The sequence below is a fragment of the Caloenas nicobarica genome, chromosome 25, assembly GCF_036013445.1.
Source record: "Caloenas nicobarica isolate bCalNic1 chromosome 25, bCalNic1.hap1, whole genome shotgun sequence".
Taxonomy (NCBI): domain Eukaryota; kingdom Metazoa; phylum Chordata; class Aves; order Columbiformes; family Columbidae; genus Caloenas; species Caloenas nicobarica.
This window is the reverse complement of record NC_088269.1, coordinates 6,449,930-6,465,763: the sequence shown is the minus strand read 5'-3', so window position 1 is coordinate 6,465,763 and position 15,834 is coordinate 6,449,930. Positions and strand designations below refer to the sequence as shown.

At 45.9% G+C, this 15,834-nt stretch overlaps 2 protein-coding genes across 3 annotated transcripts in view; one reads left to right on the top strand and one right to left on the bottom strand.

The window, feature by feature from the left end:
* Nucleotides 1-44: 44 nt before the first annotated feature.
* Nucleotides 45-7,053, bottom strand: AP3M2 (adaptor related protein complex 3 subunit mu 2). Its single transcript, XM_065651695.1, has 8 exons — nt 6,759-7,053; nt 5,358-5,529; nt 4,651-4,788; nt 4,055-4,140; nt 3,252-3,385; nt 2,813-3,020; nt 2,224-2,368; nt 45-1,823 (listed from the first exon to the last, which is right to left on the bottom strand). Exons 1-8 carry the CDS (start codon nt 7,029-7,031, stop codon nt 1,723-1,725), a joined length of 1,257 nt encoding a protein of 418 aa, XP_065507767.1. The 5' UTR covers nt 7,032-7,053; the 3' UTR covers nt 45-1,722.
* Nucleotides 7,054-11,026: 3,973 nt separating this feature from the next.
* Nucleotides 11,027-15,834, top strand: part of KAT6A (lysine acetyltransferase 6A) — a 29,519-nt gene continuing 24,711 nt past the window's right edge. For both annotated transcript variants that reach the window (XM_065651504.1, XM_065651503.1), the window contains exons 1-3: nt 11,027-11,115; nt 12,959-13,008; nt 13,122-13,892. In XM_065651504.1, the coding sequence (XP_065507576.1) occupies nt 13,290-13,892 (603 nt within the window). In that variant the 5' untranslated portion in view covers nt 11,027-11,115; nt 12,959-13,008; nt 13,122-13,289. The remainder of the gene's footprint in view (nt 11,116-12,958; nt 13,009-13,121; nt 13,893-15,834) is intronic.

Sequence of the window (15,834 nt, the reverse complement as noted above, 5' to 3'; positions counted from 1 at the left end):
ACAGAGATTTAGTCCCAAACTTACAATCCCAATTGCATAAAGACATTTATCTCCCTAAGTCACCCACTATGCACAGTCCAGTTGGTGTAATTTACCTTCCGCCTCTAATACCACCTATTTCTTGTAAAGCCCACACAGACCACTCTGAAATGACACAGACGATGTAAAAATGAATTTTATTGATGCCCTTGCTGAAGGTTATATTTGCACTGAACATGCTCAGCAGTAGGGCCACCCGCTATGGCGTTTATCAGTTGCAATAGAACTTGCAATTCTACAAGCAAGATGCCACTCATCCACTGTAAGTATCCATCACATGCAAACTGGAATGTATATTATCCTTTGGTTAGGGTCACCTTGTTCTGTTCACAAGCATGAACTCTACATGCTGGACTCCACAGCCACCTGACAGATGCTGTAGTCATTTGTACAGAAGCTTAGGGACAAGTTCTGCTACCACAGAGAAAACACATTGATATCTAGAGGCCAAAGATCACATTACAGACAATATGGAATAGTGCAGATTCCTCTCATTTCGTATTTATGCTGTACAGAGAGATGCAGCACAGACTGGAATGGGCAGATGCAGCAACAGCTCCTGCAGAAGAGATGGTCCCAGTGAAAAATCCAGGGTGGGCTTGAATCCACCTGCACAGCAGCTGACTGGTACAGGAACTGGAATGAGGTAGGATAGCCAGAAACACTACAAAGGTACGAGGACACAATTATCTCAAAGACATCAGTGAGCAGAACAGCAGTACCACCTTCATTTGTAACAGGCAGGCAGGGACAAAAAGAGGTTCCAACAAGTTAGAAGGATAGTGATTGTCTTCATTTAGCCACAGCTCCAGTTTCCAGAGTGCTATGCATCCACAAAAATTCTCCTGCCACTCGGTCTCTTTCCTGACTCCCAAAAGAAGCTAGGAGAATCCCTACCTTCAAATACTGACTAGATAAGAGAAGCAGAATTACATTCAGATGTCACCACCCTTCAGTTACAAGATCACGTGTGCTACAGTCAGCCCTTCACAGGATACTATACTAAGATTTGGATGGGTTTCCAGACTGTCTTCAAAGATTCAAGATACTTGATGACCAAGATGGCTTACGAAATATCTAGAAAAAACATCCACTTCTTCCTCCCTCTGTGGCACCATCCCCAATATCAGGCTTCTTAATTTCCCACCCTGGGTGGGACAATCTACCTTTCCACTTCTTCCAATCTCTTTGAGACAGATGATCTCTCTGCTGCCAAGAACTACACAGCTCTCCACCCTAATGCCCAGTGATGGAGAAGAGCAGATGCTGGAACGTCATGCTGGAGTTGAAGTTTGTGGAAATTCAACTTTGTATCATCTACAAGGGGATAAAGGCCAACCAAAACGTAAGAGCAGTTACAAAAGACAATAAATCCCTAAAATTTCCTTTAAGACAGCAAAATGAAGGTGATACAAGCTTACACAGCTGACTCACTAATCCCAAGGGACCTGAACACCTCTCCCACCTGCCATTGTTCCAAATACTTCAGACTCCGCTAGGGATGAGATGGTTTCAGATCAACCTTACTTCTCCCTGCTCCCCAGCACCCTAAGCACTGGCTCTCCTGCTCATGCTACTACAGGCAAAGGAGCAACACTAAACAGATGGATGGGGTAAGAGGCTGTATCCAGCAGCCAGGGACAGGAGAAACAGGAAAGTGCTCTTCCTCACTATCGGGATCCTCTAGGTTCGGACTTGAAACTTGCCAGCCTTAGTCATGTATTTTATCCCTTTGAAGGGCTTGTACTTCTCCCCATACATGTCCAAGCGATTCACCTTCAGTCCTAAAGGCAAACAAACACAGCGTAAAACTGAGTGCTGCCACAAGCAAAGCAGACAGGCATTCAGGATAAAAGACCAGGGAAAGTTTTAACAAGCAGTAAACAGAATAGAGAAAAGCTGACAACTGCTAATTGTCAGAATCATACTTTACAAACACATCCATACCCTAAAATGCTTTATAGGTCTGTAAGCATGGAATGCAAGGACATGCAGATAGACTGTTTCACATAGCGTCAGAGAGAACATCTGTATCTGTAGTCAATGCACATGATTTTTTTTACCCGAAGAACATGTTCCAGATAGAATGTACTTCAGAAGGTCTGCAGAGCTGCTTCAGCTACGTGCAGAGCGAGCACTGACACAGCAGAGAATATTCAGCTTCTTTACCCGATGGTCACTTACCAGATATAGCCAGCTGCTGAATTTTAAACTGCAGGTTAATGGTGGGGTTTTCATCTGGTTTTGATGTCCCAGCTTGCAGGCTCATGCTCCCCTTCAGGCTTGGCAGCTTCTGGGGGTTTATTTTCCCCACATCCCATGACAGCAACTTCAAGGAACAGAAAATGCAGCAGTGAAACAGAGATGCTGTAACACCCTCTAAAGAAGAGTCCTCTTCCAATGACAGCTTTTAATGTTTCTCTATGGAAAAGGTCTTTGCTTTAGTATCTTGCCTTTCATATTGGACAGACACAGTACAGGTTTAAGGAGCAGCTGCCTCAGACCTTTGTTCTCCCTCTCTCTTTCCGCGAGGTTCCCCAAAAGCCTACCATGAATGATATTTCCACTACTTGTGCTACAGGCCCCATTCCCTATGTGTAACAGTGACAAAAATGCAGAATCACCTCCTTTCCAAGTGGCTGAAGCACAGATACTGCCTTCAGAAAAGTGACGTTCAAGTAAACGTTTAAGTAAGCATGAACAGCTCAACTTCATTTGCTGGAAGGTAAAACAGATTAAGAAAATAATATCTAATTCCTCTCTTTCCTCTCACCTTTGTAACTGGATCAAAGATATGTGTTCCCTGAGAGGCTGTGAGGGTCATATTTAAGACACCTTTTGGCATCTGGCTAGTTACCATCACTCCCTCTACAGTCTTCCCCATAGTCTGCTTCGGTCCCACTGTGATTTCAAAACGTCCCAGTGAGCTGCTATCGCGGAAACTGATGTTGTGTTTAACGTAGACAGGAATTGCCACAAGACTAGAGTAAAGACATGAACAGAAAATCCTTGTCAATCAATGACAGAATCACTGCTCCAAACACAGAGTGTTTTAAAAAAAGGAAAAATGCAAGTTACCTTGCACCTCTAATTCATTGGGCACAACATGCCACCCCATCTTTAAAAGCAATTACTTTACTCTTTTTTTTTTTTTTTTAACTAGCCGGGAAGATCCAAATTTTGTAATTCACAGCACTACATTCATCACCTACTTCTGAGCACTGACATGGTAGGAGAGCAAGCGAAAATTTCCATCGGGTGGAATGAAGGAGAGTATTCTCTCTGACTCCCAGCGCTTAAAACGCACACACGGATGAAAGCTGACATCATCCAATAACCGAGGGTTCTGAAATGAAAGAGAGTTAGTGAAGGCAGTACTACTTAAAGTCACAGAATCGCAGAATGGTTGGGGTTGAAAGGGACCTCTGGAGATGATCTAGTCTAATCCCCCTGCTAAAGCAGGTACACCTAGAGCAGGTAGCACAGGATCGTGTCCAGGGAGGTTGTGTGTGTCTCCAGAGAAGGAGACTCCACAAATAACGTGTTCTTCCTCTCAATCTTCTATCCATGAAGGGCCTACCATCCAATGCACTCTGCCCACTTGAAGGTATCTACATTCACACATGTTAAGCTCTTTGACGCTGTTACATCTGTGTGATAGCAGTGCTCAATAACCTCTATCCTCTTTTAGAAAATTTAGTCATATCAAATAATTACATTGATGCATACTCATAAAAAAGATAGCCCTTTAGGATATCTGCCTAAAGCACCACTGTATCTCAGAAACTTAGTCACAGCACACACTAACAGTACTTTCAGCAAAGGATCTGAAAATAAAACCTTTAGGCTCAAAGTTGCTGATGTTCACTGTGAGTTTCCATTTTCTGTTCTTTCTCTTTTGGTTTGGCATACCCACATTCTGATCTACTGGAATCCATCAGCATGAGACTGAAATCCTAGTAGCAGGGCTGGGAAACCCTTTTCAGAATACTTAAGATACATCTTTGAGCTTTACCATAAAGGACAGGGTAAGGTCTGGCATCCCAGTCAGCTTAACACAAGCATCAATCACCCCTTGGATTTCAGCAGTAATTGTGGAACCTGCAACAATAAACATGGGAGGTTATGTGAACCTGATCAAAAAAATCCCAATGTAGAAAAACTATCAATGGGAAAGAAGGAAATTTATTGTCTTTATGAAGTATCATGGCTCATTATGTTGCCCACTCAACATTTTTCTCATTCTCAACAACTTTTACAGAGATGCATATAAATAAGAACCATTGACACCAGCAATGTCGATTTTAATGGCCAATGACAATAGCTCCCAACTCTAACAGGAATAACATGCACAAAAACGAAGGAGACAGTGCTAGGCGCAATTTTCACTCACTTCTTATTTTCCCAATAGAGAGTTGCTTACAAGACGCAACAGGGACGAGTGAAAACTTTTGTATGTCGCTCAAATTTCTGAGTGAATAGCACCTCAAAGTTGGCAGCATTCTGGTGTAAGAATAGGAATACGGCTTTCCACACTTAGATGAGGGAGCTCCTCTTTGAAAACCTACCAGAACAAGTTACCCTTGTCTTAGCCAGAAGCAACTTCCATACCTGATTTGTCAATGATTGCATCTATCTCCTCAGTTACATCAAAATACGCCTCATTGTTGGTATATTTTACACCAGTACGTCTCCAAGGCACCACTGATAGCTGTCCAGTAGGAAGCTGGTCACCCACATTAGTGCTTCCTGGAAAAAGAAAGGCAATCACGGCAACCACATAAGTTAGATAATGCTACAGAACAAGTCCTTGGCCTCATATAACTTGTAATTAATCCCTGAGAATCTCTGTTTCTTTGTAGGAGAGAAGTTGCTTTTCCAGACTCACTGTTCGTATTCTACAATTTACATCTCTCTTACATCCAGCTCTAAAACATACCACAAGGCATGGGAAAGTTTTTAAAAAAAATACAAACCCCCCCCCCCCCCCAAAACAAAACAAAAAGCCACCCCAACAACAAACCCACACCAAACACCATGACTACAGTCATGTCATGGCTGTAACTGGAAATCTGAAAATGTAATCTGTCTGGTTTTGTTTAAAAAAAGAAAAAAAAGAAAAAAAAAAGTGCAGCTGGTTCTGGAACTGAAAGTAACCTCAAAGCAAAGCACTAACACAGAACTCTCTAAATACACCTAAATTGAGGTTTAGAGTTATATGGGACAACATAAATTTTCTTTGCCCATGTCCTAATTTATTTATGCAGGAATACTGTCACATGGCCTCCCCAGTTTATCTAATTTTTATTTCCCTGTACCTGTGATGGTGTTGACAACTGTTCGCAGGATAGTGGGAGGTTTTATCAGTTCCTTAAGAATATTAGACTCTGTTGCCAATGGAAAACCATTGTCCAGCATCTCTTCCAGCACCTCATAAACCACCACAACATTATCCTTGATCATCACCTCTGAACAGACACCAAAGTAATCCTGTGCAAAAGAAATAATTACTCAACAATCTCTGAAAGAGTCTTAGTGATCACTCAGTTCAGTGTCCTCTCACACAGAAATAAATCAAGGCTTTTCTCGGAGGAGGTGAAACAACACTAAAACTCAATGTATTGGTACAAGCACAGACTGACCACTCCAACAGACACACACAACTCTGAGCACAGCGCTGCCGCTGGCCCAGCAAGCTGGAAAATCACATCATCACAAGATCTTATTTCCTTTCTATATAACAAAATTCCCTTTGATAGCTGAGATTTTTTTAATTAGCACTTGAAGTGGCTCAACTGCAATTGATTAAACAAGAATATACATAAACTGTGATGCCAGAGAATTCCTAGTTCTGCACTACAAACACTACTTCTTTTTCAGACGTGTCATATTTTAACACAGGGCCGGGACAGTGAAGACACTCACACCTCATCCCCTCATAAAAAACAAGACCTACGTGACTGACATGGCACATTTTTGGCCTGAACAGCGAGCGAATCCACTCCCTGAACTCAGTGATATGTAACTCAGCCTACACTCGTGTTCTGATTGGCACCTGGAAGCAAAAACTCACATGATGCTCATTTGACCAAGCACCCACATCTCCTGTACTCTGGCAAGTCGCTGGTCACAAGACGTTGCAAATCCAGAGAACGCAATCCTGTTGTTGGCAGGCATGAGACAGAAATCGTCATTATTTCTCTAAACTGACCAGCAGTCATATCAGTCATAGCACAGAGGGAACGTGGCTGCTCTGGGGCAACTCCTGCGACTCACTTCTACAGGAAGCAAATACGCTTCCAAGAAATATCACTAGATGTAAGCACATAGGTAGGTTGTCACTAATTGACTAAAACACATGGCCGTGAATCGCCAAAACTCCTTGTGAGAACAAGGTCTTAGTTCACAGGTCCTTGAAGAGACGAGGCTGCAAAGCAGAGATGTAAATCTTGGTTGCTGAGAGGTCCCTCCTGTATGCACAGGCTGATCTTGAATCCCTCGCCATCCCAAGGTACATCCCTCATCACCGCAAGGCCTCCAGATCCTCACAGGTGCGGGATAAGAATTACGAGGCAGGAAAAAGAGAAAACTAACGGCTGCTGACTGGAAGGGCTCCCTGTTCGTCCTCCGCCCCGCTCCCCTTCTCCCCACGGCGGTGACCGAGGGCTCTGGCTCCCGCAAACCCCGGCACGCGCCGACCGGCCCCCGCCCCGCCGCACCTGGAAGGTGTCGACCACGCGGTGCAGGAACTCGATGACGAAGAGCGGCGGCACCTCGCTCTGGATGACAGCCACGAAGAAGATCTTGTGGCGGTAGACGCTCAGGAGGTAGTGGTGCGGAGTGGGGATCACCGGCGGCACGTTCTCCGCCTCCGAGGCCCGCTCCTGCGCCTCGAAGAAGTAGTCGCAGACGGAGCGGCTGACGACGCTCTTCCAGTGCTTCTCCAGGAAGATGTCCCCGGCGGCGTTGATCAGGAACAGGCTGTGGATCATGGCGGCGACGGCACGGCAGCGACGCCTCCGCGCGCCCCCTCACCGGCCTCGCGCCCGCGTCCCCGCGGCAACAAGCCCCGCCCCTCGGCGCGCGGATTGGCAGCGCGAAAAGCTTGCGGGGGGGAGTTGGCAGCGAGCGCTCTGATTGGGTACCTCGCTACCAGCTACGCCCAATAGGCCGAGGAGAGGCGTGCGGGTGATGACACAACAGACCGGCGCGCTGCGCTCAGCTCCGATTGGGCCAGCGGCCTGCCCGGGTTCCGGACAAGCACACGCCCGGCAACACCCCTCCCGCTGAGGCCGCCGGAAGGGGCGGAGCCGAGCGGCCCGGGCGGGCGGAGCCGCGATCGGAACTGGGACAGCACGGCGCGGCCTAGAGACGGTGCTTAATTCTGATTTTTTTTTTTTTTTTAAAGACTATCCTTTTTTAGGGTGGGCGTCTTGGTATAGTCTATAAAATGTGTTCGGTAACCCCATTTCTACAGCGCGGAGCAGCCAGGCAAGTGCTTTCCGCTGAATTGTTTTGCTGGTTTGTTCACCACAGAGCAGCGGCACTGCTGAAAACAACCCAGCTGGCACGGGAGTGACACTTGTCATACAAAATGCATCTAAACTCTATGCCAAGTGATTACTTTGCATAATTGGAGCAGATGTTTGTACAGCAGATCTTTGGACTTTCTGAGTCAGGCAGGTGCTGTTACAAATAATTTCCCAATCTTACTGCTCTGTTGGGAACAAACATACAAGAACAATGAAAAATAAGTCCTTTCTGTCCCATTAAATAAGCTGCCCAGGCATGCAACCTCTGTTACACGGGAGGACGGGACCGGTCGGGGCTGCTGCACAGGCGCTGAACGGGCCCGAGCCCTCGAACCCGACTGCGCGTCAGGACTGTGGAACGAGCTTTTCAGCAGCGGTATCACCAAGTGTGGAAGAGGAATAAGCTGAATGGACGGATTAAATGCAAAAACTGTGCAAAACACGGCACAGTTCAGAGTTCATATGAGATCTTATTTTCCATGGATACGCTGTAGCTATTTTTCCCCAAAAATCAGGTGGAGGTCAGTTTATTTACTCTGACATCACCTTTTGATATCACTGTATGCTTACATCCTTATTCAAAGTATTAGATAATTCAACATGCACTAGACAAGCTTTTTGCTATAGCAGAAAATAATGAAGGAGAAATTATGCTTCCATTAATTTATCTTTTACAGTCATCATTTCTATCAAATGCATTTTTAAAACATCAGATAATGCTTTTTAAATATCTAATTCAAATTACCGTAATGAATTAGACATTTGAGAGCAAAGGGGTAATACTTTGTCATTTAATTGCAGCACTTCTAAATTTAAAATAATTATTTATGATTTTAATATAATCACTTTAATTTTAACACAAAGGTATTGTAAAGATTCTTGTACCAGTCTATGAGGGTCTTGGGGACTGTATCAATGGGAATCACATAGGTACCACAGACAGAAAGCAGCACACAGTTAAATTGAACAACAACGACATCAAGCCTTTATACATTTGGTTCTCTGAGAAACTCAAACCTGTCTGTTTTTAACCTAGACCTTAAAAATCAACAGTCATGGGACATGTCTTTTCAATATAAGCATTTCTTTTTTGTCTCATGAAATGCAAATCAGTTTTGACTGTATTACACATTGTTTAAAAAACTGCTATTTCCCTCTGACTGCTTGCACCCATCATCAAAATTGTTAGTATTTTACCCAGTTCATGATGTTGTCACTTCTGTATTTTTCCTAGGATTACTTCAGTTTCTTTAGCCATCAAGAATGTTGGTGCCAAAACAAAAGCAACCATAGGGCTGATAATTATTTCAGCACACCAAAGGAAAAGGTTGTTGAGGAAAAAGGGGATTTAAAATCAGACAGGTTTATTCAAGTATCTTGCTGGCACCTGCAGAGAACAATTTGCAGTTACACCACTGCTCACTGCTGCAGAAATGCTTCCTGGCTGTTTCCAAACTGTTAGCATAAAGATCATGTTTTGTTCTGAAAGTCAGTCTTCACAGTGGCTTGGGAGTTTATATAAACTGGAACCTAAAAGGAGAACATGGCAGGAGATGCTGCCAGAAGAGAATTTCATTTTGCTGGTTATTTACTGACAGCCTGAAAACCGCTCATTGAAGGGTACTGTACTTCAGATACAGTACCTGAACCCCCAGAGAAACCCGAGCACAGTCAAAGAGCAGTGCTACAAAATGATGTTGCCAAACTGTGCACTGTCTTTATGATAAAAGAATTCCTTACCATCTGTAGTTTGCCATATGCAGGAATTCTGATGATTTCACTGTTAGCCTGTGCTGTGAAAATAAAACAGAGAGAAGAAGAAAACAGGCCATTTTAAAATTTATAATAGTAAACAAAAGCAATTAATTTTGCAATGGTGCCAATTTTGAAACAGAGGAGAGTCTACAGACTGATACTCCATGTTGTAGGAACACAATTGGGTTTTGCTGTTATGTACTGAATCCTCTTAGTCTTGCTTTATTTTCTTATCTGGAAATTACATTTATATCCATTAGCTTTTCTGAATGTAGCACCACAGCCTTGCAATTTAAGGCACTGGAAGCCATGCAGCATAGAACCACTTGCATTTTGAAGACTCAGGAAGAGGTGGGAGAAGAGATTAATTTGTAGGGAGAATCCAACTCTGACAAGGCCAGACCTCTGTAGTCTACATGGCAGAAACAGAACAGTTTGTACGGTACCTCGTACAATAGCATCTCAGACTCCATTGGCTTCAAGTAATAAGTCACTCACCGAAAACATTTACCTTCGCATTGAAAAACCCATTCTGTTAAAACATCAAAAGAGTTCCTCTTACAAAGCCATTCAGAAAACATCTCAAGTTTGGTTTATCAACACTGTCTCCACAACGTTTCCTAAGATTTTTTTATTTTCCAGAAAGGGAAGCTCACATGAAACTTAACAGAATAGTTGTCCTTTAAGGCGATGGTGAAGAATGCCAACTTTATAATGTGCATACACAACTGGTAAACCGAGCCAGAGGTCAGAAAAAGTCAGGTAATTACACACAGCACAGAGCCATTCAGGACAGGTAACAAAATGAGATTCTGTCGACCAAATATAACCTAGGAGACAGTGCTGTAAAATGAGAATGTGCATGTTTCTTTCATCAATGCCGGTGCAGCGCTGTTCCTCTGCAGCGCAGAACAGAACCACGTCCATGGGCCGTGGCCGGACCGCCGCTCCCAGCGACACACAGCTCCGCGAGCCGGGACCGCAGCGCCCAGAGAGCTCTCAAGCTCTCTCCCTGTAGAACAGGTGATGTTTTAGCAGCGCGTTTTTAATCTACAAACTAAAACATATGAAAGATGTCAGAAAGTTACACGAATTACCTCACAAAGATGCCTAAGGACAGAGTGGCCTTTAAATGTGCACAACTGAGGTACGCGCAAAGTGCACCCGGTCTCCGAGGTAAACGGTGCCGTTATTTCAGAATTCTACATCACTTCAGTCGTTTTACGTCAAAAAAACCCAGAGCCGCTGTTCCAAGGGTTAAGCTTCACTAAGGCTAAGAGACGGGCTTCCCACCTCGCGCGTTATAGCACCCGCTGCCAGAGCCCTCCCGCCGCCCGGCCGTTCCCGCCGGGCCCTCGGCGGTGGGAGCAGCCGCTGGCCGGACCCTCGGTCGCAGTCGCGCGGTTTCGGGCCGCGGGGTCTCCCCACCGCCCTCACCGAGCGCCGCCGCCCTCCCGCCCCGGCCCGGCCCCGCGCACTCCGCGCACATGGCGCCGCGGGCCGCGCTCGCAGCCGGCCCCGGGGCGGCGGCCCGGGCGCTCCGGCCGGCCCAGCAGCGGCCCCACCTCCCGCGCTGCCGCAGTCCCGGCTCCGCGGCGCTCCCCGGCGGCGGCCGCTCCCGCCCCACCGCGCTGTTCCCCGCGCGCGCCCCCGCCCGCCGCGGGCTGTTCCCCTCGCACGCCCCCTCCCCCCGCCGCAGAGCTCCGGACCCAAGATGGCCGCCGTGTCAGTTTCGGGCTTCGCCGCCGTCCGGCCTTTGCCTCTCGGTTCCCGGCTCTCGCAGGCCTCGGTGAGTAGCGCTGGCGGGACCACCCCGGCTCGGGTGCCCGGTGCCGGGGAACTCAGAGACAGGTGGACTGGCGAGCTCCGTGGCCTGGAGAAGGGGAAGGCCCGCTGAGCGCTCCAGGCTCGCGGCCTGTTCCGGCCCCGCCGCTCTGCGCCAGGCCCGGACACGGCCGCCCGTTCCGCTGGGGCCCGCCGGGCCTACACGCTGGGGAGGCGGCGGCCACGGCGCGGCGCGGATGAGGCGAGCGGTGCAGGCCGGGGGGCTGCGGGCTGAGCTCCCCTCTGCCTCTGGCGCCAGAGAGCGCGGCTGAGGCGGGCGCGGGCCCGGCCGAACCGGTGCGAGGAGCGGGGCTACACCGCCCGTCTCCGCGGGGGCGAAGAACGGTGCGGGGCCCGGCGGGCTGCCGGGGCCGCGGCCTGCGCCCCGTTCCTCCTGATTCCGCTGGTGCGAGTTCCTCGGCTGAGGCACCGCGCTCCTCGGCGCGCCGTGTGCGGGGCTGTCCGGGATGGGGACGGGGACGAGCGGTAGCAGGTGCAGGAGCCGCTTGTCGCGCAGATCGCGAGCGGGTGAGCGACCCGGCGTCGGGAGCGTCCCGGTGTCGCCCCAGCCTGGCCGGGCGGTTACGTAACGTCCTGCGCACGGAGCTCTGCTGGGGACCGAGCACCGCGTCCTGCTCGGCCTCGGGATCCGAGCGTGCGGGGGCACCCGGGGAGCACAGCTGCTCATTGCCGGGCAGGCAGGTCTTGGGGACCGTGTTTGCCTTTATGTCTGTTGTTTGCAGGGTAAAAGAACTCTGGGAAAGTGCTGCATCCTTTCTGGTCTCAACAGTAGTTCCGAATCTTTCCCGTACTGGCTATATGGAGCTGCGCAATTGTGTCTGATGTCTGTATGCAAATGTGTTCTGTGTGTTGATAAATCTTTCAGTATTAGCAAGAAAGCAGAATGGGAGAATTACGTTGAGGACTACCTTGTGACTAAAACTTCCCTTGCAGAAGATCGTTATTCCTTATAATAAACAGTTTATAAATCCTTCTCAATTAGTGTATGCTTGCAGTAGAACTTCAGCAGAACATACTGTTATCACACTTAGAGAAAGTCTTTGTTAAAGACAACTAAAGGCTGTGAAGTAGAGCCTCATATCCTTACATCTGCATCTTTAATTAGCAAAGTCATAAGCATTCCTTCTTCATTGTGTATGGTCACCTCTTACTTTGTCCTTAAGTGTTCTTGGTGTGCCTCATCTATGCTGAAGATTATAATGTTGTATTCTTCTTTTCTGTGGTCTCTGAAAGTGGAACATTTAATTACAGTCTCCAGCTGCGTTTCTTCACTTTTTTTCCTTGATGGAACAACTGTCGTAGCTTTTCTTAGCAGGAGGGAATCAGACCTATGATTACACTCCTGGAAGAGCTCTGAAAGTTTCTTGCTGTTTGCCGAAGACTCTTGGCTATTCCTACTGCTTTCTTTTGAAGTTTCAGGCAGCGTCTTCCATGTGCAAAAATGAAGAGAGCTGCTGGTTTTTTAATGTTTTAAAAAATCTTCGTTGTGTTGTCGTTGTCTCCCCCATTAATTAAGGTTATGCTCAGTAATTATATAAAACTTCATGTAGAATTTATACTGACTTATGGATTGAAATTAAAAGGGCACACTTTTTTTCACTAGGTTGTATGAAGGTATTTCAGTGTTAAAGCATGCTTTTATTAGTAGTGAAGATAAAACCTTAAGTATTCCAGAACTGTAGTAGTGGTTTAAAATTCTGCTGTGTGTTTAATGAATTAATGTTGGCTCCTAATTTTTTCTTTTCTAACTGTTCTTTGGAAATGTCTCTCTCCTTGTTTTCTTTCAGGCCTAATGTTGCAGTTCTTCTGATCGTGAGTGTGCATACCTGAAGCTGAGGTGAGATATGCTGAAATTTTTATGGCTTTGTGGAAAAACTTTCTCTGAAGCTGTTATGGAATTTATTGAAAAGAATGAGGAAGTTTCTGATTGTTTTGCTTTCTTCTCTTCAGTGCGAAAACAAATAATGTTTGAGAAAGGAGGAATAATTCAGAACAGAAAACGTGTATGCTATGGTTAGCTGGTTCCTGTCATTCGAGAATCTGTTTTCTCATCGTGTGAAACTTGTTCAGCATCAGGATAAAGGATAACGACTCTATGGATATACAGAATTCTTCACCATGGTAAAACTCGCCAACCCGCTGTATACAGAGTGGATTTTGGAGGCAATCAAAAAGGTAAAGAAGCAAAAACAGCGTCCTTCAGAGGAAAGGATATGCAATGCAGTGTCATCTTCGCACGGTTTGGACCGCAAAACTGTTCTGGAACAGTTAGAGTTGAGTGTTAAAGATGGAACTATTTTAAAAGTCTCCAACAAGGGTCTCAACTCCTATAAGGATCCTGATAATCCTGGGAGAATAGCACTTCCAAAGCCTCGGAACCATGGCAAGTTGGACGGTAAACCGAACGTGGACTGGAATAAACTTATCAAACGGGCAATTGAGGGCTTGGCTGAGTCTAGTGGCTCATCCCTGAAGAACATCGAGCGCTTTCTGAAAGGTCAGAAAGATGTGTCTGCATTATTTGGAGGTAGCGCTGCCTCCATTTTTCACCAGCAACTACGATTAGCTGTCAAACGTGCTGTTGGCCATGGCAGGCTCCTTAAAGATGGACCTCTGTACCAACTCAACACTAAAGCAACCACTAATGCCGATGGGAAGGAGAGTTCAGAGTCTCTTTCCTGTCTCCCTCCAGTATGTCTCCTTCCCCACGAAAAGGATAAGGTAAGACGCAGTTTGCGTGGGTGTTTTCTTGTGATCGATAAAATGTGTCAGTACTGAATCGCGATTTGAGGTCAGCGATCTCAGTCAGTAACTCTCCTGTGCTTTTCAGCAGCATTGGAATTTTTTTGGCATTCCTTGTGACATTTTGGATTAAACACTGTACTTGACTTTGGTGTTGTTTCTATGGTAGGTAACAGGCTGGTAAGACTCACAATACCTGCCCCTGTTGTGGAAAGAAAGAAGGGGAGGATGTGGTGGCCCATTGTTGCAATACCTAAAAATAAAGGGAGTTCATACGGAAATTGTAATGAAGGAGAAGACTTGAGTTGCTGACTCTTGGGTATCAGGCGAGCACTATCCCTTCGACACAGCTGGAGTGAGGAAGCGTAGATGTTGGGCCTCCCTCATCACGTCAGCCAAAGAGGTGATAAGCGTGGAGTAAAGAACGTTCAGTGCCGAGTCCACCATCCATCAGTGATATGCAGGGAATGAGCAATACTATGCACACTAGACTCTAAAATAAGTAATCCCACTGTTGCAGTGCAATTTCTACAGTAAAGCCCTGATTAAATATGTATGAGAGATTTCTTTAAAGTATAACTGTCACTTCTGTTTCATGTGTCATTAATATACTTCCAGACCAAACCAGGAATTAAGTTGCTTTTTTTTTAATTGAGAAAAAAATTGCTGTATTGCTAGTATTTGTTCAGAGCAACAGTTTTATTTCTTGAACCTTCCTACTAATTATTATTTTTAAAAATGCCTTTCTGAGGTGGAAGAAAAAATTCTTTTGTTCTGGTTTGAAGACCATAACTTATCGTTAAATGAATGCCATTTATCTTTAGATGTCTGAGGGCAGAATTCTTTGGTCATCCTTGTAAAAGCTAAACAGTGATACTGTTTTAACATATACTGGCTACTGAGATGTCTTTGGGAATAGAAAGGCTTGACACAAGCACGCTGAAAAAACTTAGAGAGCATCTTGATGAAATTTTCTGGAATATTTCGCCACCAGCTGATTGGATTTTTTGTGGTTGGTTGTTTTTGTTCATGATTGGGGCAGGTGCTGTGGAGGTAATTTAGGAAGTTATTCATATTGACACCTTACACGTCTGTCAGGGGTTACCACAGCCATCGCAAAGCTAAAGCAAGTGGCGTTTTGCTCCTCGACTGCTGCAGTTTGTAGCCCAGTTTATTACTATTAAATGAAATTGTTGGTTTAAGTTAATGTTCTGTGCTGTGAAATTCAGCTGCTGCTGGAGGGACAGAGAGGGCCGCGCAGGGCAGCAGCCTCTGTAATCATCTCTGTTGTGAACTGACACCTCATCAGAGGCCTTGGTTGCACACTCTGGAGTTGGCCGTGCAACCTGCTGTACCTTCGTGTTACCTGTACCACTAATACCTTTATTTCTTTGCTTACTTTTTGGCACAAAAGGGGGGGTTGCATTTGCCAGACAAGAAAGACTGATTTCTCTCTCTTACAGGCACTTAGTTTGAAATATTCCATTTGTGTGTTCGAAGTTAGAAAAGTAACGAGTATCTGAGGCTTATGTATGTCTATCAAATAGGCAATTTAATTGTGAAAATTGAGAAACTTCTTAAGCAGTTGTGTGCTGCATCTTTAGAATGCTGAGGGAAATGATTTCAGATTACAATACTTAAGGAGTCTTTTTTGATCAGAGTCTTTGAAATAGATAACTTCCCCCCCTCTATTTTGTTCAAACAGAACAGCTCGCTGAACTTATGCTGGTGTGCAATGCCCTGGGTTGTCTTCCTGGACAGTTCTCATTGGTACAGTAGCCTTTATTTGTAGGGCGATGGTACCTAGGAGATCAAGTCCTATTGCGCTGATGCTGTAGAGGAGTGTAACTGAAAGCATCTTGTTTTAGAAAGTTGCTGTTTAGTGTGAAATAAAACAATAGTCGTGAGATGGAGAGCACAA